Consider the following 22,998-nt stretch of genomic DNA (forward strand, 5'->3'; position numbering starts at 1 on the left):
AATCTGCAGGAGATTAGTGATGCACAGCATGATTCATTTTTTCAGAAACTCCCTGTTATGATGAAACGTGCACTTTTAGTAGGAATGTAATAGAGCCACCAGAATTCAGTCTTGAGTTTTCTAAATGCAATTCAAATATACACGCTGGACGATTTATCAGGACAAAATATGTGGTTGGCCCCTATTTTGTCACAATGACTTTTCTCCATTATCACATACTTGTTTGGCAACAATGTTCAGATAGACAAGGGGCATTTTTCATCATTCCAAGGAAAGAACAAAGGAAAGGTCATTTGACCCATCAGTTCTTGTCCAGTTTCAAATAGCTGGTTTGGATCTAAAAGGATATCGATGATTCAGCATCAAGAAGATGGCTAGGTAAGAGTGGAGGCTCCTTAGAGGAGGCAAGGGAGGCAGTGCCTCCTCAAAATTTAAAAGTGAAAATAAATGAATAAAGATATATACAGTAATCCGTGGTGTATCTGCCCATCAGTCGCCATGACCAAGCTCTTCAGAAGCGTCACCCATGTGTACAGCGGTAATGCAAAATGCTACAAGAAAGCGAGAGAGCTGTGCTTACAATTTAATGTTTTTTTTTTTTTTTTAAAACTATGTATTTTGCTACTGTGTAAATTACCAGACACTAATGTGCTGTAAGTTTATTAGAATAAACTATGACGGGCTACTTTTTTCTATTCTCTGTTGGCTAGTGGAGAAAATGTGTTTAACAGCCGAATTGGGGAAAACCTGTTTAGACTGCACTAGATCTATTTATCCACCCCTCCAACTACGTACCACGTGACTGGATCCTCAGCTGATGCACTATCCTTGCACTACTAATATGTTATTTTAGATATAACCTGTTGCATCCTAGTTCATATTGTATTTTAGTAGTATTATTTGCACTTACTGCAAATAAACTATAACTAAACTATACTGCATTTAAATATTAATCTTGCATTGTAACCCTGTACAGTACTGCCCTGTAACACCTGTAAGTCACCTTGGATAAAGGCGTTTGCCAAATTACTTATTAATAATAATAATAATAATAATAATAATAATAATAATAATAATAATAAATAATAATAATAAAAGTTGTCAGTCACAATACAATAATAAGAATGTACTGCTGCTGAGGGCTTAAGGGGACCTCTGCCTTTTTTCTGCAATGCATTATGGGGAAGCAAGTATATAAAATAAGGCATTTCTCTGTAGCCTTTTGTTTGGTAAACTTCATCTGGGTCAATAGTGAACTCTTGGGATAAGAAATCTTGATCACAACAGGAAGTCAGCATTCTAGCAGCTAGTGGTACAAAATTAAAAAAAATAAATAAATAAAGCACATGGAAAGTACAGTAGTTTATAAGCCAAGGTATAGAGATCATTATTACAAGGTCTACTTACCGTAGTTTTTTAAAAGCAGATTTTCTAGAATTCCAGTGAGACACATTTTTTACTGAAGGGTACAGTATATGGAGGATATTAAAATGAAAAGTGTCTTTGACAGAGACGCTATGTGATGCACCGTTTTGGTATTGGCAGGTTTTTGGGTTTAACAGATTGGTCCCTGCAATACTTGCGAAGTAATTAAAATGCCAACAGATGTAAGTTTGGAAGTTTTAGGCATGACGGCCCGGTATTTATTGCCCAGTGACAGTAGGAATATTTTCTAGTAAAATGTGGGAATGTCATTTCACTCATGGATGTCACTATGTGAGTTTTCGTTTTACATATTTTTTTTTTTTTTTTTTTTTTTGTCGTTGGGCAATCAGTCTTCAAGGTGTTTAAACTGTAACTCCCATGCAGTAGAACCTGTCCTAGCCGATCCTATAAGATACGATTCCCTCTATTAACCAATGGACTTCTGGCATGTGTCAATGCTGTTACCAGCTCAACAGTACTGACGGAAATTGATCAATGCAAGTTGTATTATGGGTTTAAAACTGTAAATTCAGCTCTTATATCATAACAGAATGGATCAGTTACAGATAAAAAAAACAAAAAGAAAAACAAACAAAAGTGTGCTTGGGAATTCAGTTTCACTATTTTATATTTAGTCACGTCTTGTAACTGCCAAGTTTAACCATGTTAAATAAAAGAAAACAAGAAATCAAAGGATTAATGTAATTACTGTATCATTAAAAAGTTGAAACATGATTTTTTCACCAGCCCCCAATGCCAATTTGTGTTTGTGTGTGCGCTTTCTTGTTGTTTCTGTCTTGGGTTTACATGCACGATGCAAAATAAAAAGTATAATAATAATAATAAAAAAAAGTCTCATTACTTTGGCATAGACCGAGAACTGTTCTTTGGAATGCTGTTTTGTAAATTCCAAAACAGTGTATTGCAGTGCGTTGTTTTGCAATCATTTTCACTGCTTTTCTTTGTATAGTATACATAGAGTACCGTACTATGGAATTATGATATACACTGATGTACCTTACATTATTAATTAGAATGTCCTGATGTTAATAAAGCAACTACAATGTAGTACACTAACTCCCTCTGAGATATACATTTACATATCTGATGGACCCCCCCCCCAACAAACCAATTAAAATCAAACATGACAGTTTCCACTGTATAACTAAAAGGTCATCCAGAATTATAAAATATTGTTAAATTTAGATACCTTAAAATGACACACATTTTGCCGTGAAGTTTTGTTCAGTGTCTTCATTGATGATTTTAAAAACACTAAAAAGAAACACAATAATTGCATTTTCTTTTTAGTTTGTGGCAGCTTTTTGAACCCTATTAGCCATGCAGCTGCTGTACCGTAAACGATAACTTATAATGTATTCTGATCTCAAGTGCACAATTAATGCTAAATCATTACTGATAATTTAAAAAAAAAGCTCAGTGAATTATCGTTTACAACAAAGAAGAGAGTCCATTTTATTTCAAAAGCAAAGAGCTATTGTTTTTTTGGTTTGTAAAGTGGTTTGTGTGGGCCCTCTCTACCTCCTTTCCCTAAAACACATCGACACCTTTGTTGGGTAAGCCTATGAAATGGTACCTGAATCTGCTTAAATTGGCAGTACTTTTGTACACTTCAATACCATTCCAGTATAACCATACAGGACCATAAAAAAGCTTTCTGATACTAGAAACATTAGGTGGGGGGAACTGAAAAAAAAAAAAAAAAAACAGCTTCAATCTTGTGTTATTACTTCTCACAGATGCGACTGCAAAGAAGCAAGCCAGGCTGTCCATTTCATCAGACAATAGCTTGCAGCGCCTGGGAGCTATTGTGAAAACAATACCAGTGTACAATTCTCAGTCTTCCTGTTTAGTATAAATCTATTTGCAATGGTACCAAAGTGGGCGCTATCAATTCCACAACTATCCAGTTCAACACCAGAGGAGGCGATTATGAATCTGACATGGCAAGTCTCTGTAAGTGTAATTGAACCTGTCTGTTTTTGAACTGTTCTGAGGTTGAAACAAAGTTTCCAAGAACTTAACATTAGGGTAAACAAACCAGACTGCTGTCAGACACTTAATGGTTTCCTTTTTGAAAAGTATGGTGTTAGAAGTGGTGGATGTACTAACACTGAAGATTTAATCTTTTTTTTTCATATGTTCCAATGATGAAGTACACACATATGTGTGGCTATTGAGTTTCCAGTATATTGATAGAACAGCTCTTCCAAGCTGTGAGAGAGGGAGGATAAAGCTCCACGGTGTTTAGTAAATTTGGCCAGAACTGCAGGGTCAATACCCACACACTTTATCAACACCAGCCACTGACAGGAAGGAGTTTTATTTTTTTCTTTCCACATTTCTGCTTCTCTAGTCACCTCTCAAAACCAGAGATAATTAAAAAAACTCTGCAAACACAGATTGTTTCTGATGAAGTTTCCATAAAGAAGAGAGAAACAGCTGTAAGTTCCTCTTTTGCAGAATTCATTTCTGCACATGTTTGGGTTTTGTTTTTCAGAGGACAGAGAGATTAAAGATATTTCAGCTCTTTCAACATTCACCCTCATTCCCAATGTGAATGCCCACTCCTCCTCAGGGTCAAGCAAATTAATCTTCTTATGAAATATTTGAGGAGAATCATCCCTAACGCTGAACACTCAACAGTAAACTAAATAGAAGTCTTTTTACAAGAAACTTTATATACAATACTGTTACATGACAGACAAAGACATCTCAAACGGTCTGTTTAATCTTGGATGCAGAGATCAGTGGGACATCATTCTACCATTCATTAGCTTTCCTGCACCCCATTTCCTTTTGCAGTTATATTTTAGGTGTACTCAAGTCCTGCTATGCAGTTCACGTCACGGTCCTAACCTATGCTGTGCAATAAGATAAAATGATTATTAATAATGTAATTATGTTAAAAGGCAACATATCATAGAAACAATACATCACATTTATTTACCATACAGCAGACTACAATTAGCTTTCTTGTCTTTGTAACAGATACACTCCGTCTTGGATTTACTTTAAAAGTCCTGCGTCAGGGCAGGGTGCCCTCTCCTCTTAAATGTAAAGAACAGGAACTGAGTTTTCTGTTGTAAAATACTACGGTTATGGAAATTGCAGAATCTAATAAAATTTATCTTAATAATCTTGTGAATATGTTGAGAGCACACATGTGGATGTTAGAAAATAAATCCAAGTCACATGGGATAATTAATGAATCCCAGTTTGGTGGAGGGTTCACTTCGTATATGGTGTATGTGACTAGTTATAAACTAGCTGCCCATATCTAAACTGCAAGTTCTGATACAAGAACAGTTTAAAAGCTTTTGTGTCCATTTTAGTTGAGATTTTGCCAGAGAACAATACAATTGCAAGCGCTTCAGCTCTGTCTTGTTTGTGCGATTCCTGCCTACCTGCCAAAGAACTTTATTTGTACCTAGTGCCGGGGATATTCTGTACTCTCGAGGATAGGAGTAAAAACAACATACCAAAACATTCATCCTGAAATTTCATCCAGTACATGATAGTTGCCATCTTCCATTCTGACACACAGGACAATTACATAACTTAGAAAAAGCCTGAGAGGAATTCTAGATTTGTACTGGTAAAATCTAGAGATAATTAGTGCTTGGTATTGAGGCACAGGGAGGTCAGGCGATTCCCCAGTGTCACAGAGTGAGCCACTAACTGTACTGGGCATTACATCTTCCTCATTTGCTTTGACTGTCAGTCGAGCGGCTTCCAAAGATTCAACACAGTCAGAGGAAAGTGATTAAGATTCTGTTTTCTCTTGTGAGCGACAAAGAGCTAGCTGGAATCCCTGTGAGATGAACAGATGAAGCGATTCATTGCAGACGGCCAATTCTTTGCCACTAAAGCCCAAGCAGGTCAAAAGCTACACATCAGAGGCAGGCTCAGCATCAAGATGCAGGATTTGGAAATATATCATGAGAAAAGGAGATGACTTCCAGTGTCACAACATTCCTCACAGGTTTATCAGCAATTTATCCCTAACAGGCCCATCACAGGCATTGTTTTCCCCAGAGTCAGTGCTGTTTCTTTCTGGCTCCAGGTTCTCCATACTATAACCACTTGCAGACACGACAAGCCACTAGATTGCTCAGCTCAACAGCTACTGCCACAGCCTGTACAAGCGGAGAGAGTCCAGGTAGGCGAAGGCAGTGCAGCAGAAAATGCCAAGGCCCTTAGGATTTTGCAAACTCCAATTATCTTTGAAAGCTACCCTCTTCTCCAATGTAAAAGGTCTTTTTTCCCTTTCACTTAGATGTGTGGTAGAATTTAATTGTCTCAAAATGCTAAAAAGTCAGTGGCTCATTTTGTTTAGGATTTGATTAATCTATGTCCTTTGGATTGAGTTTAAACCAGAACACATTAAATGATTACGCACAGCCCAGGATGTTGCAATAACTCCAGCCATAGCATTATACTACAGTGGAACGTTGCACATCCGACCGTCACAAAACCACCCTGATCAATTAACCACCTTGCTAAATGAATAAATAAATAAATAAATATTAAAGTAGGCTACGAGAGTAATGGCATTGGAGTGCAGCATCCGTGATGGAAAAAGAAAGAAAGCGTTATAGCAATCAGCCTTTTGGTGCGTTCCCCTTTAAGAGAGGCCGGCTGTGTGCGTGTGTCAGTCAGTTGCGTGTAGCAGTGACGTTTCAATACACCAGTCGAGAAAGCTTTTTTTTTTTTTGGGCAAAGTGTTTATATGATGGAGCGCACGCTTGCAGATATTGGCAGCATGTTGTTGTAGCTTTTAAATGCATTTGAATTAAACAAAGCAAGCTTCATAAACGCAATGCTTACCGTCCGTTTGTTTAAAATAGCCAAAGCAATATTAAAACCAAGCTGCTTATCAGTTGTTGGCAATATGAAGAAAGAGCGGAAAGTACCATGACAGAAACATAAAGAAAGCAGAACCAGGGAAATAGGGAATTCTACAATTAAGGAAGAAGTCATCAGTTGCAGGTTACTGTATATTTACTGTCTGATTTGCATTTTTCTTTTTAAAAAGTTTAGCGTGGAGATAGCTTATAGCAAACCGCATAGCAACACTCTGTATTTGTAGCCTAATTAATTTTGTTTACATTTGCCAACTTTAAAAGCAAAAAATATTCACATATTTAAAGTAGTTTGTGTGTTGTTTTTGTTTACTAACTTATTTATGGATGTGTAAATGCTTTTTCTATAGATGTTTGCAAATCCGACTTATTCACATATCCACCTGTACCCCCGTTCACAGAGGGTTGGATATGTGACATTGTACTGTATTGCATTTGGTACTCTTGTAAATCTGTATTGTAAAAGATGCTGGTTTCTAAAGTTTTACATACAATTTTTTTTACCACTTATTAGAGCTAGAACCTCTTTTTTTAATTACTATGTATGGAGTGATATCAGTGTATTGGCCAAGTGCATGGCCAGATGGCACCCTGATAGCTTGCAGAGGTTTCTGCCCTAATCTTTTGTTCTGTTTCTACCCTCTGATCCTAAGTCAGCCACAACCAACACTTCTCTATTGCTGTCTTCATTGGCCGCCTCCTTTACCAACTGCCCGCACAGCACCTGATCTTTCCAGCACTGGCACCAGCTGTAATCCAGCCCCTTGTGATATCCTCCCACTGTGGGCTCTATGAATATTCAATCACCTTACATGTCCAGCCATATATAGCTGAGCTTTACCTTTCATCCTTTAAAGTGGAAGTCTCATTCAAATGGTATTACCTAAATTCTGTTCCCTTGAATAACTTTTTCCAGTTTTGGTATGTCCCCTGCGTTTCCAGTTTGAGTTAATGAATGTACTTGCAGAATTCGAGAGAGAGATATTAACTTCTGTTTCAGAGCTCCTGCAGTTTTGAAAGACTGTGAAAGTCCCATAGGGTAAAATTACCCCATGGGATCACCACAGTGAAAACATTTTAAAAATGTGATTCAGGGCTTGTCTTCAGCTGATTTCATGACAAGGGAACTAAATTAGATGGAACAAGGTGTTTTCATCACAGAGCAACTGTCCACACAGGAACAAAAGGAAAACCTTGCTGCAGACTTTTCAATGTAGCCTTTTGGGTTTCTATCGCTCTGCAACATTATTTTGCTCACAACACATCACAGCAGTCAGAACATGCAGACATTTATAACAAGTAAAGACAAGCACAGATATCAGATATTGTATTTATTATATCAGATAGTGCATATGCTGTGCATTCATAAATTAATCTTACAAAGCCCCATTGAGACATTGCCTTTCATGGATTATACAAATCAATGAAAATTCTAGACTCAATCAGAAACTATAATAATCTGTTGATTTGTAAAAGGAACCAGTCAACTAGCCCACTGTAGCAAATTCTACCCACTTCCTGTCTAACTGGCTGACAGTCGTGCACTTACAAAGGCTTAGACTAACTGTCTGTAATGTAGCTTCATGCGTTCCTAGTTGTTGAACATCTATAAAGCACAGATACACCTTCTCTTTTTCCACCATCAAATCTACATGCCAGATGCAGTTAGTTACTGTACATTCTCTGAAGCCGGGACACAGATCATTGACTGAATTTGTATTAGTGGGTTATAATACATGCTACATTTCCTCATTGAATGAGACCTTGAAAGAAAATGAAGACAGCAAATGAATTCTTAGCTTTGAAAAGGTTAATCCAGGGGCTTAGAGGACCAAGCTTGCTGAACGATACAATTCAACTGCTTGTACTGCCAGTCCTTGCGAAGCAGGCTTTATTATCAGGGTTTGAGATATACTGACTTCTCAGTTAGAATGGTTTGAACTTAAAATAATTGAATGCCCTGAACTCTTAACAGCGATTTAAAGTAAAACAAAATGAAAAAAATAGGGACTGATACCACAATAAATAACAACGAATACAGGATGGAACCATTTTACGAGGAGAGTTGTTCCTAAAAGTGACCACATTGTTAGGTAAAATTTCCCCGTTTATATCAAAACTTGTAATTCTTACAGAGGAGAAGTCTATACAATGGGAATTTTGCCAGCCAAAAATTAAGTATTTAATATGGCAGTTGTTCACCTTTAATGGAACGATCTTAGAGGGTATTTGCAATTTTTTCCATGGGCACTGCATCCGATGTAGCAACATTTATGGAATGTAGGGAATTGTTCCTAGTCAGCATCCATAGTTTAATGTGAGCACCATCTTTAAACTAATGCAGTCTTCAGAATGCAGTTTAACCTTAAATAATAGCACAATAAAAATGTAGCAATACACAAGTTCAAATTCCATTAAAAGTGAAACACCTTCCACAGTTCAGCCATCACTTATAGGCAGAATTGCCATCTTATACTGTAGACCCTTATACACCCTTGGAGTTTAAATAGTTTAGCTTACGGAATCGTATTACAACAGCTTGAAACAAGTTGCCTAAAGTTCATACTTCTCTTGGATACTGTCATCTTTCTTCTTAACAAGCAATCCTTTGAACACAAGGGCATTGGGATGCAGAAATTCTCCAAATATTAGCCGCAATGTTGGCTTACCCAAATTACACAGTTTAATATCACCCCATTGGAACAGGAGTCAGGGCTATGGTAAAGCTCTAATACCACGAGAAGGAAGATTTTAAATCAACGGCGATATGATGATAATCAGTCACCCATGTGAACTGAAGCTTTGATAGTATTAGGCACTTATCTTAGGAAATGTCAGCTCCCTGGTGTTTATTATGACACTTCATTAAAGCTGTGGCTTCACTTAGAATCGCACAGCAAACTCAGCCACTCTCTAAAGTATGAAGCACATTAATAGCACCTTTTTAATCTTCTTTGCTGATTAAGCTGAGGGCTTGCAGGGCAGGTAAAAACTAATTCATAAGGGCGGATGATCTTCTGAGCACCAATGGACAGCAAGGCACAGGCCTTCCATACAACCGCCTGCAGATCTGTCAGTGACTTAATGTTTTGATTGCATGTTCTTGCAAAAAAAATAAACATACGTTTGATGCAGAATAATAGAATAAGAGTATGATTTTATCTCTGATGAAGGTTGTATATACCTCTGTGTTTATGCCAAACTTACAAAGAGTAGTGCACCCAATTGTAATAAACTTTTTTCATTCCTTTACATGTTTTTAACAGTATCAGTGACCTACTTGGCTTTTGGAATCTGACTGACTAGGCTAAATGAGGGCTTTATACACAGAGCAGCTCGTCCACATTAGATCACAATTTTGTATGGACATGTGTTAAGGTGTGTTTTTTTTTTTTTTTCAAGACCGCTAATCTACTGATGGCTATGTTATGTACGGTATTGATTAAAATTAGGCCTGAGCAGTTATGAGAATGAGACAATATTATATATGCTGTCATACTTCCTCATGGTACTAACACCCATAGTACGTTTTTAACTATATATATATATATATATATATATATATATATATATATATATATATATAATATATATATACCACCCCCTCAACAGTTGTATGTAACAGATCGTACTATTTATGTTTGTGGACATATTAAGCCAGGTCTGGTTGAATCGTATTTCTCTACTTTTAAAATGTGCTGGACTTCAGCTAACGGGTGTCAGGACGGCATGAAACAAATGTCCTACTGGGTATAAGCTTTAGTAAGTGATTAGAGTCTTACAGTCAGCGTTTCAGTTTCTTCTCAACGTTGCAGCTTCCAGATCCAAAGTTAAAAAGCAGATAGAGCTACTGGCTGCAACTATTGCTTGTACACAGCATTCTGGCCTTCATGACAAACCACACTTTCCTAGCAGTGTTTTGAGTTTTCACTCACCCCATTTACTGAAAAAGACCACAGAACCATTTAAACATGATTTTTTTTTTTTTTTTTTCCAGCATACATGCACCATATTCCTACAAATAACTAAGATTTGGAAGATTATAGTATGTCCTAATAATTTCACCACATTCTGAGATGGTTTGTCATGTTTGTCATGGAATGACACAATTAGTATGTCAAAATATGTTCTATATATGCTCTACCCCTTACCCACCAAATACATTGTCAAGAGGCAGGAAATGAGGATTGCGCAACTGTTTTACTAAATGACTAAAACTGAGAACAAGCGAAGTAACTCCTACCGTCCTGTAGAGTTCATATACATCTCTGGCAAAAGTTCTTTGAAACATCATGCAACACAGACTGACACATGAAGCAGTGCATCTCATCCTGGAGCCTGGACTGAACACACAGCTCCTACATCTAGTCCTTAGGCTGTCAGAACTCAGCTACCTGCTATTTTTACAATTTAATAAATCTGAAAATCTTCAGATGGGCTTGTTAGCCTGGGACTGGTAAAATTTCACTGTGCGGTTACAGGAGCGATCGAAGCTAATGTACTCAGTAATTTGACAAACTGTGTCCTGACGGACAGCGCAGTGGACTCTAATAACAGGGGGTTGGAGAGAGAGTAAGACAATTCCAAGCCAGATGGGAGAGATGTAATCAGAAATGACAGAAATAAACCAAGACTGAAGAACAATCGAAGGAAGACAATACTGTGGAGCTGTAGGATGGATATGGTCTCTGGAGAATTCAACTTGTTCAACACAAATAAAATACAATACATCATTTTGAAGATACTCTTACTACTATATTTAATAAGAATATAACTATTTATTTATTTATTTTTTAAGTAAGGTGTTAATACCACTAAGCTTTTCCTGCAAAGTTTTCTTGACTATGTACTATGTGTCAGCCTCTAGTTTTAAAATATTCAGGAACGCATATAATAAGAGAGAAATGTTCTGAAAGAAAAAGAAAAATGTTGATATGATACATCTGGGAAAAAATGAGACTTTATTTTCGTAAATCAACATTGAATTGTATTTTAGAAAACAAATACAGAAAACAATTAGCCGTCAAGGTTTCAAATTGGGAAATGTATTTTTAGGGAGTAACAAAACCTTGAACAGGGCTTCCCATTTATAAATTAATACATGTGCTCTTATCGTGGCATTAATGATTCGTCGGCTGACTGACTTTATATATATATATATATATATATATATATATATATATATATATAGAGAGAGAGAGAGAGAGAGAGAGAGAGAGAGAGAGAGAGAGAATTATGTAAGTGTGTGACACAGCTCTGGCCTTTCTCTTAGGTCTACCACCCTGTGAACACAGACTGAATGATTCTTGGTGTTAGATCTCCCTCCTGACCTGTGAGGGCACTATGTAAAAGGAACAGAGTACCCTGGACTAAAACGCATGACAATTTATCCCCAAACTCATTGACCCGGCCGGGAAATGGCGTGGCATCCGCAGATTGGAGAAGTGGATGCGCTTGTTAACCAAGGCGTCATGATGGAGGGTATAAATAGGGGTCGTAGCAAAGTAATCTGTCCCTTTGTAAATGGTTGGATATAACCCAAAAGGTAACTATGCTATTACTAAAAAACCGGGAGTGTTTGTCTTGTGTTTGTTAGTGTTGGTTGTAACTGTTGTTTGTCTTCACTAGACTACCAGTAACAGCTGTAGCGCAAGCCAGCATCAACCCGGACATCACTTTCACCCCTGCATTTCACAGAGAACTGTATTTACACCACTAGCACTTATTCACTGTTACTAAAAACTGTGTTTGTGTTTTGTGTTTAGTGTGGGTGTATGTGTAAAACTGGACTTCTAGTTATGAGTCAAACCCAAGGGATTATACTTACCAAGTGATACACGCTGCTGTATTACTCCAGCAATTATTATCTACAGGTGTTTGCCTTAAGGCTCTGGACATTGTAAAAATCTCAATAAACACCCTTGCACCTGGAAATCATTGTCTGCCTGTTTTGTATCTGCTCTGCACTGCACTCACCTGTATCCACTCACCACACACAATCCATATTTCAAATACAACAGTCGATAAACTGCTGCATCCTGGTTCTTTCACTGCAGGTCACATAGTTGGATTTCAGCAGGACCACTGGAGTGCAACCCATAAAGGGAGTAGGTAACAGGAAGCAGAGGCAGCTTTTGTACAGCATTGTCTAATTCCAAATTGAAGCATACATTTAAATTTAAATGGTAATAATAATAATAATAATAATAATAATAATAATAATAATAATAATAATAATAATAATACTGTCTATGTCTTTCACAGGGATCATCAAACCAAACTACTGTACTGAGTAAAGATACCTGTTCCGAGAAGATGGATTATACAAATACAGGTGCATTCACAGCTGCTATCTGTCAACGCCTATTTTTGATTCAACAACAAGCAAACTTGCCCCAACTAACAGTTTCTCACTATACCATGTAAGCTTCATTAATCTGTCATTTTAAACAACCTTCCATTTTTGGGCGTCCTTTACGATTCTCCACAACTGCACTTCTCATCTGAATTCAGGACACATAAGACTGTTGTAACATGTGACTGGAGGAAAAGCCCTGCACATGAATAGAGGGCGGGGCAAAGCCTTACGTGTAAATAAATGTGTTGCATATTAAGCACGGGTGACTTGTTACTGTAAGTTTAAAAATCTATTGCTGTATTATTATTTAAAAGAATGTATTGTTTGGGAACAGGGGTTGTCGTTGTATGATTTGAATGTATTTTGTTTATTTAAAATACAATGTTTTGTTATTATTTATGTTTAAATGTGACGGCGAAAAAGCCGTGGTTGTTCCTCTTTGGCAGCGTGGATGGTGAAGCCCCACCTTAACAAAACTCGTGCAGAAGGTGACCATCTCCAGAGTTAATTGATTAATGTATGGATAATTCGGAAATGGTCACTGAGATAAAAGCCTGCAGCTCTCCTTGTCACACTTGTCCAACATCCTTTTTATATATGTCTGTAGCTAGCGTAGAATATTAAGCTTTAATGTTTATTATTTTTATCTTTATCAACTAACTCTCATATCTCATTATAATGGATGTCCACATTGTTGCTTGTTCTCTGCCTTACAAAACTATTCCATTCTTATCAAAGTCACACTCACAATTTAGATGTCGATATCTTGGCAGCTATAAAACATTGAAATATTTGGCAGGGGGTCATTCAATAACAATTTTTGTGAACAATAATAATATCTACCTTACATGGAGATTCCTGTATTTGTGACAAAGCCTTTGCCATAGTTACAACATAGTCAGACTGAGGCAACACTACAGTGACTATGTACCAGGAAGCAACAGTAACTTTTCATTTACGGTATAGTGTTGTCTAATTCCAAAATGAAGTCCAATTCCAATTTTAAGAAGGTAATTATAAAAAAAGAATACATTTCTGGCCCTGCTCTTCACGCTGGAGGGCTCATCAAATGAAAAGGTACACTCATGTGCATAATTTAGAATGTGTATCTACCCATCTGTCTATTTAGAATAGAACACGTAGAATTTGCTTCTGTTAACCATTTGCTAGTGTAAGAGGTTCGTTCCAACAGAAGCCCTAAGGTGTTGTGTTTTCAGAACAACCTGATAATACTGTTGCTATCTCATACATTATTTATCAAAATAATGGAACATGGTTTTATATTTTTAAGTGGTTCGTTATTTGACTGGAGCTACGTAAATATTATTCGATTCTCAGGAAACTCAGGAACAGGAAGGAAAATGCTTCAGGTCAACGCTGTAAACCACTTCAATGTGTTTTGCTGGGTTCCTCGACCTTTGATTAATGCCTATGTATCCCTATCAATGCCAAAAATGTCATACTTTATGTGACAAAACTTATTAATATTTTGTTGATATAATATTTTGTCTAACCATTGTCATAAATTCGTATTAAGAAATTTAAGATTAAAATTAAGATTGATGTGACGAAGCCAGAGCGTTTTGCATTACAAGGGAATACATCTGGATTGTATCAAACCCATATTCTTAGGGGGATCAAATCAACCCGCAAAGACAAGTACCCTAACATTTTGCCTCATGCTTTCATCAGTGTTCACCACCATATATCGAATAAATAAATAAATAAATACTGTCCCGCTTGGAAACTATAAAGGTAGATGGTTTGTCATGAAAAACCTGGTTTGGTAGCTGCTTATTGTTTTGAGCTCTAAGCTGGTTTTGTATTGTACTGTTATTCCAAGCATCAGTTTTTTTGGCTGTAGCCACTGAACAGCATCCCCTTTGTGCAACACTGAGGATGTCAAAAGCATCTATCAGTCTGATAACACAAAGTCAGTGTCTTTTATTCTTTAAATTACTTCAGAAACCTGCAGAGCTAAGACACAGTTCAGACAGTATCTAAGCATTACACAGGGAAGAGAGTGCTGACTCTCTGCTTAGAATTACTCAATGAGAAACCTCATATCACTTCAAAAGCTTTGTACTACTGAGGCTGGCTGCAGAGAGTACATCACATAAAGATTATCAGAACCCCTTTTCCCCCCAGAAATGAACCACTGCCTTTTGAAGAAGAAAAAAACAAGTAATATTGTTCTTTTATTTTATTTATCACTCATCACTGAATCCCCTGTGGAACCGGGGCCAGTTATTCCAGCACTTTCAGAATTTACAAAAACTCGAAATGTGAATTTACTTATCAACCGGGCTGCCCTGCTGCAAAGCACCAGTCGTTTTGTTATGCTCATTGGTAAAATATTACTAAACCCAACTTACAAAACAGGGTCTACTTTTTAGCCAACTGTCTGACAACATATTTTAATCAAGGTTAGAATCAATCAAGGGTGAATCAAGCAAACAATGCTGGATACCTGGTTGAGTTACGGCCCAAAGGGGAGAATTCTCCTAACTGAGACCCCGACATCACATTCAATCTAATATTCATTGGAGAGCTCTAGATTGCATAGCCTTTGAGGTCTAAAGTTATGTATGGTTTCCACCTAGGACTTTTCAGCTAAGCTATTTTGGAACTGGTTACTGCTTGGATAAGTGACCAACAAGAATCATATTCTGAGTTGGAGGACACTCTTCTTTCTTAGAAAGAGCTCAATCAATTAGCCAACACTGTGTCTCTCCCAAAATTAAACTGAGGTTCGGTTCTGTCTACTTTCTTCCAGATATCCAAGGGCAGTCTTTCAAAGACTAAAACACAAAGCTGAACCCTGGTCTGGCCATATTTCCCTTTAACCTGACTACAGGGTTAATGAAGGTTGAACAAATAATCTAATGCACACTGTTGCAAGGTATGCTGGTATGCAGCACAGTCTTCTTCAACTCGTAACAAAGATTCTCAAATGGATTTAGATCGAGACTTTGACCTGGCCATTCCAGAACCTTGGTTTTATTCTTCTTTAAGTAGATTTTGATGTGTGCTTTCACTGTTGTGTTTCAGATGATTGGCCAATAATATAATATAATATCTTTATTTTTATATAGCAGCTTTCATAGTGGACCACCAGCACAAAGTGTTTTACAAAGGTGAACTGTGCATTATATGCAAAGTCATTTACAGTAAGACACTGATTTAACATATCATACGCAGGATGGAGCACAAGGAGGTTAAGTGACTTGTTCAGGGTCACACAGTGAGTCAGCCAGTGGCAGAGGTGAGATTTGAACCAGTGACCTTCTGCCTGCCAATATCTTTTGGTATGCTGTGGAATCCATTTTACCATGTATTGGAAATAAATTTCCTGTGCCATTAGATAAAAAACAGCCCTATAGAATGATATTACCACCTCCATGCTTGACAGTAGGCATGGTGTTCTTTTCTTTGTACGGCTCACCAGACTTTCTCCAAATGTAACGACTATCAGCGTGACCAAATAGCTTGATTTTTTTTTCATCACTCAATGAAACCTTTGATCAGAACTCATATCCATCATTCAAATGCCATTTTGCAAACTTTAAGCAATTGTCCTTGTGACGTTTTCCTAAGAGTGACTTTTTCCTTGGCCTGCGACCATTAAGACCTTCACCATGAAATACTCGACCTATGATTGAAACAGAAACCCCAGTCCGACTTGCACCCAATTCACTTTGAATATTTTGACATTCTCAGAATTTTGTTCTTGGTGAAAGAACCTTCTTTCTTCCAGACCGAGGGAGCGTTGTGACAGTACCATCAGTCTTGTACTTCTTGATAATAGAAACATAAGTTGAATTTGGGATATTCAAATGCTTGGAAATCTTCTTGTATCCTTCTCCAGCTTTATGACAATTAATCAATTTCTGCCTAAGGTCTTCAGATAGCTCTTTACATTTTCCCATATTGACTTATTGGTATTGACAGCAATCATCGTATGCCTAACCCTTTTATACTCTCAAAGAATGTTCACCAACAATCCATCATTTTCTAGACTTTTCTAGCATTAAGTTCTAAATTATCATATTGAAATGTCTAGCACTTTGTAGACAAAACTATCAATAGATCAAAGGTTATGAATACTTTTGAATTAGCATTTTTTGTGTTTTGCAAAAACAACTGTTGAAATAAATAATGGTATCTATTTATTGTACCACTTTCCTTGTTCACAAAAGCAAAACTTTTGTCACAAAGGATTTTTCATAAAATTATATGTTTTCGTGAAATTTCTAGAAATTATAAATTTCCATTGTGGTATGTAAACTTTTCACTACAGCTGTATGCTCCAATGTTTTTGGTATTTATTTTGTGATATGAGGGTCAGTATGGTGAGGTCATCAATAGAGGTGAAACTGGCACTCTGATTGGCTAAAATATCCACAACAGTCTACAAGAGTGGTCTAAATGATCAATAGCGATTCACTGGCTTTAAATGTATCAGCTTGGAGTAAATGCTGATGCATGATGTGGTTGTACCTTCAATAAAAAGGTGTAAAGGGAGCAATACAAATCATTTATAAAAATGCAGGCTTCTATAGTCTTCTGTTTCCTGTGAGATTTGCACTTTCCATCATAGTATTCTGCTTGATTATACATTTTTTACACATGATGTATTACTTGAATTATGTACTTTTTTACGGATTCTGTGTATATTTCAACCCTCAGGTTGCTATATCTGTCAGAATTTAAATTACAAACTTATTCCACAAGACTGCAGCCATAGATTAACACAACAGAGCCCCAAACTCTTGTTTAAATGCAGATATCTAGTCTATTGTTCCAACACATCTTTAGACATTGTATCATTATACTTGTAGCAATATAAAGAATAAAGCTTTTGATTTCCTAGCACAATTCATCAAAAATCAATGAATTATTGTTGAGACTTACCTTTCAATCATACACTGCATTAACAAGAACAAATGTGTGCAAAAGAGTACCCCCCCCCCCCCCCCCCCCCCCCCCCCCCCCCCGATATCGTCTTTTAAAAAAATACATCTAATAGTTGCTACTTATCTATTCTGAACATTATAATATATTCCTATGCTAGAATGAATCCATCACTGCTACAAGGCAACCACATGCTGCCTTTTGCAATTACTGTATAATGCGATTTAGCCCACAATACACATTTATTGCAATATTCAAGATTTCATTTCTAATATGTAATACTTGTCTGTAGTAAATACATGATGTTTTTGGTTGTGAGCTGGTAGTTGAAAAATTAAAATGGAGTCCTTACCTTTTTGGCTGCATTGATGCACTGCTTGTACTCCCTAGCCAGGTCGGAGCAGTTCAAGGTCTCATGCTGATGCTCCCGGTAACATCGCAGAATCTCCAACTGCAGGTTGGAACACACAGGCTCCAGGTTCCTCTTTCTGCAAGGAAATATATTGACATTGGGAATGATGAAGAGAAGAGCAGAGTACCTTGAAGATAAGAGGATGTTTAAGGAGAATTTAAAGAGGAAGAAACTTCATATTACAATTATTCTGTGTGTCTCTTGTTGATATTACTCATGTATTTATTTATCTTTGTTGTCTGTGTCAAATTGCTTTTACCTGAGTTTAACAGCTGCTCTTCAGTTGTCATAAAACAGGTTGGATCAGCAAAGCTGACATACCGTATTCCTTCAAATTTAAGACGCCCTCGAATTTACCACCCTCAATTTGAGGAAAAAATAAAACAAACCAGATACAATCTCAATTACACTGTTGTATCATACAAAACTGACAAGAAACAGTGTTGTTGTAGATTAACCACAGAGCTTGTTTACTGTGCTGCATACTACAGTACTTAAAGGATACTTTAGGACCTATTTATTTTATTGTGTTACATGTTCCCATGTGTTGCTATAGTTGTTTACGTAAGCTGTGTGTGTTGTTTTAATTTTTTTTATTTTTTTTTTTTATTTTTTTTTACATTTTAACCTTTTAAATTGCATTCCTTGCCTCAAGATGGCCTCCATGTATGGCACGGACCTCTCAGAACTACATTTCCCATCATCCTCCTGCTCACTTGTAAATCCATCTGAATTACATATGTGAGCAGGAGGGTGATGGGAAATGTAGTTCTGAGTGGGTCATTGGTCAAAATGTATTAAAAAATTTTAAAAAATGCACACACCTTACATAAACAGTTGTAGCAACACATAAGAACATTTAACACAATAAAATAAAAAGTTCTTACGTACTCTTTAAGATGGCATCTCTGTCGTACACACACCCCGCAATCACTTACGGCATCACACATCCTGGCAAAAGCAAGCACTACACAACACTCCATGGCAACAGGCAATATGTAACCCAGCAACCATAACAGTACCGATCGCATTGCAAACACAACAGTTAGAACGGTATGCACAATACCAACTAACAGAATATAACATATGCATATGGAGATTACTCACACCTGTTTTTCTCCCAGTTTGTGAACTGTAGTATTGCTTGGCATGTCGAAAAATACAGGGGTCTGATCAGCATTTCCGATCTGTCCAAGCTGGTATTGTTCATTAGAAACGCTGAAATTGTAAAAGCTTTTTTGAATTCCTCAGGAAACTAATGACTTCTGCCTGCATGTCATGGATGATTCGAGATTGGGCAGTAAAGTTTTGGTTCGTCTTTTCTCAGCAGTAAGTTGCGTTGCTGCTTGTGTACTCAGGCAGTCACGTCTTTTGTTGATGCTTTTAATACACGCATCACTACACTGTACTCAAATTTAAGACCCAGGCTATTTTTGAGAAGCAAAAAATGGTTTAAAAAAATGGTCTTAAATTCAAAGGAATACAGACTATACATAGAGTACTAGGTGGTGCTGGAGCTTACTGATAGAGACACTTTGGATGATTGGCTGATCTAGCATACGATCCATTATGTCTATGGCAGGCAACTAGAATTGAATAGCAGCTCCTGAATGGTAAAAGCACCACAACAGATATCAAAACATTGATCAATTGCAGTAAGAATCGCCTAGAAAGGCAGAAAACATCACAGAAAGTAAGAGGGCAATAACAACAAAGATTTGAACTTGTTTTATTTTGAAGCCACGTACCCTTTAATAAAGAGAATAAAATACTGACCTATACAAAACATATACTCATGAACAATATACTGCTGTTTCAAGAGGAAGTTTGTTCCAGAGTAATGACTGCATGGGCCATTTTGAACTGCCACTGACAAAAAAATGGAGCAATATTCCAATGTATTGCAATGAGATTTGCACAACTTATATTACTGTAATGTCTGTTTCATTTAGATTGTGTAATGCTTTAAAAGTGAATTATATTATTTTAACCATAATGTAGTAATATCACTTGAGGCCACCAACTATACTAATTATCACCCTTCCCATTGTGCTGTCCCACATTGCAAAGTGGTGTTTTGCCACAATAACACTTCAGGAAGTTGTCTACATATTAAACTGAAACAGGTGCAGTCAATTTCTTGAGTCCAATTTGCTTCAGAGCATCAAAGAATCTTCCCCAAAGTAGCAGATGGATAGAAAATACTGCTAGTTAGGACCTGTAAGAGGAACTCTCCTTACCTCAGTTTCCACTTCTCACCTGAAATAGCTTCCATATAGTGCCTATAGAAAGTCTACACCCCCTTTCAAAATGTTCACCTTTTGTTGCCTTATAGCCTGGAATCAAAATGCAATAATAGTTTTTTTTGTTTTTTTTTCATTTATCTACACATCCTACCCCACAACTTCCAAGTGAAAAATATATTCTAGAAATTTGTAGAAAATTAATTAAAAACAAAAACTGAAATAGCAAGGGTGTCCACCACCCTTGTAATAGCAACCCTCAATTAGTTCAGGTGTAATCAATTGCCTTCAAAATCACACACCAAGATAAGTGGCCTCCACCTGTGTTAAATTGTAGTGATTTGCAAGATTTCAGGATAAATTCAGCAGTTCCTGTAGGTTTCCTCTGCTGGGTAGTGCATTTCAAAGCAAAGACTCAACCATGAGCACCAAGGCGCTTTCAAAAGAACTCCAGGACAAAGTTGTTGAAAGTCACAGATCAGGGGATGGGTATAAAAAAAAAAATAAAAAAGGCCTTGAATATCCCTTGGAGCATGGTCAAGATGATTATTAAGAAGTGGAAGGTGTATGGCACCACAAAGACCCTGCTTAGATCAGGCAGTCCCTCCAAACTGGCTGACCTAACAAGAAGGAGACTGATCAGAGAGGCTACCAAGAGGCCAATGGCAACTTTGCAAGAGCTACAGTCTTTTATGGCCAAGACTCGTCAAAGTGTGCATGTGACAACAATATCCCAAGCACTCCACAAATCTGGCTTGTATGGTAGGGTGTCAACAAGGAAGCCATTACTCAAGAAAGTACACCTTGAATCCCGTTTAAAGTATGCAAAGAAACACTCAGGAGATTCTGTAGCCATGTGGCAAAAAGTTTTGTGGCCTGAAGAAACTAAAACTGAACTTTTTGGCCTAAATGCAAAGCGTTACGCAAACCCAAAGAACACCATCCCTACTGTGAAGCGGCATCACTGTGGTAGAGGCATCATGTTATGGGGATGTTTCGGCAGGGACTGGGGCACATGTCAGCATAGAAGGAATGGAACAAAGTACAGAGAAGTCCTTGAGGAAAACCTGATGCCCTCTGCAAGAAAGCTGAAACTGGAAGGGAAGTTCACCTTTCAGCATGACAGCGACCCAAAGCACACAGCCAAAGCTACACTGGAGCGGCTAAGGAACAAAAAGGTAAATGTCCTTGAGTGGCCCAGTCAGAGCCCCGACCTAAATCCAACTGAAAGTTTGTAGAATGACTTGAAGATTACTGTCCATCAACACTCCCCAAGGAACTTGAAAGAACATGAACAGTTTTGTAAAGAAGAATGGTCAAATGTTGCCAAATCTGGGTGTGCAGTTGGTAGAAACCTATCCCACTCACAACTGTAATTGCTGCCAAAGGTGCTTCCACCAAGTATTAACTCTGGGGGTTGGAGACTTATCCAATTATGATCTTTCAGTTTTGTATTTTTAATATGTAATTTTTTCATCAGTTGCAAACTATAATTCTAGACTGTCAGACAAAAAGGTACTGGATCCACATGTATTTTCATCTGATCATTTTAAAAGGTAAAAACAAAAAAAAAAAAAAAAAAAAAAAAACAACAACATACTGCATCTATATGGACCAGCACCTTGGTTTCTACATCTGTGGTCTTGAAAGCTAGTGCATTTTACATAGATATTCAGTTTAAATATTAAAAGACATTACTGAAAAAGTGTCTCATACTTAACGTATTCTTTAAAATCTTTGTAAACTTTAAACAATTGTACCAATTTAATGTGATTTTCTGAGATATTCAAGATGAAAAAGGCAGCTACTTCAGATACTATTCAGATTCTCCACATGTCACTTTGTAGGAAATAACAGTACATAGTTTAGTAGTCTCTGGAGGGACTTGCAGTCGCTCACGATATTAAATTCATGCCAGATTTCCTAATTCTATATTTAGTTCTCTGCACTCTCATCCCTCCACACCACACACACTTTATTAATATAGGGAATCTCATCAACTTAAACCTCTGATGTTATCAGCACATACACAAATCTGAACATATTAGTGGGCCGTGAATCATGTTATTGTATGTTCTCTTGATATTTAAATTTGGAAGAGGTCGGCAGAGGTGGTGAAAAGTGAAACAGATGCAGAAAGAGAGAGAAAGAGAGAGAGAGAGAGAGAGAGAGAGAGAGAGAGAGAGAGAGAGAGAGAGAGAGAGAGAGAGAGAGAGAGAGAGAGAAGGGGGGGGCGGAAGCTAGATGAATATGTAAGCAGGCTTTTTTTTTTTTTTTATTACCGACAATGCACATACCCTTGATAAATTAGACATTTATCTTAGTCGCAAACGATCTAGACTTTTCCAATAAGATTAAATGACAATGTTAACCCTTTTGTGACCTTATGGCAGTGACAAAGGCATGATGAAATTGATTTTGTATTTTCACAATCATGTCTGTGGGGTTGGCCCCTGTGGTGTTATGGCTAGTGATTGCTGAAAACTCAAAGCCCATCCTGAGACAAAGCTGGAATGGAGAATGCACTGTGAGACAAGACTGACAGTTGAGTGTGCAGAGCTGGTGTCCATCCTGATCATTCTTTTAATTTATATGGTAAAAGCCTTGGTCAGGGCTTCAATCTGCAATCTCGCACACGCTACCCACTCACTCATCCCTTGGATTGTGGACTTTGAGCAAAATTCTTGGGCAGAAATGTTCTTTACCAGCCAACACTGAAAAAACAAATATATTTGCAACATAAACTGCATTTGAATTTAT

The 22,998-nt window shown here is 37.3% G+C and overlaps 1 protein-coding gene across 2 annotated transcripts in view; it reads right to left on the reverse strand.

Moving 5' to 3' along the window:
- LOC121329358 (MICOS complex subunit mic25a-like) overlaps positions 1–22,998 on the reverse strand; it is a 109,320-nt gene that overhangs the window by 14,709 nt on the left and 71,613 nt on the right. For both annotated transcript variants that reach the window (XM_041274928.1, XM_041274927.1), the window contains one exon: positions 17,936–18,071. In XM_041274928.1, coding sequence (XP_041130862.1) covers positions 17,936–18,071 — 136 coding nt within the window. The remainder of the gene's footprint in view (positions 1–17,935; positions 18,072–22,998) is intronic.

Source organism: Polyodon spathula, chromosome 16 (genome assembly GCF_017654505.1).
Source record: "Polyodon spathula isolate WHYD16114869_AA chromosome 16, ASM1765450v1, whole genome shotgun sequence".
Taxonomy (NCBI): Eukaryota; Metazoa; Chordata; class Actinopteri; order Acipenseriformes; family Polyodontidae; genus Polyodon; species Polyodon spathula.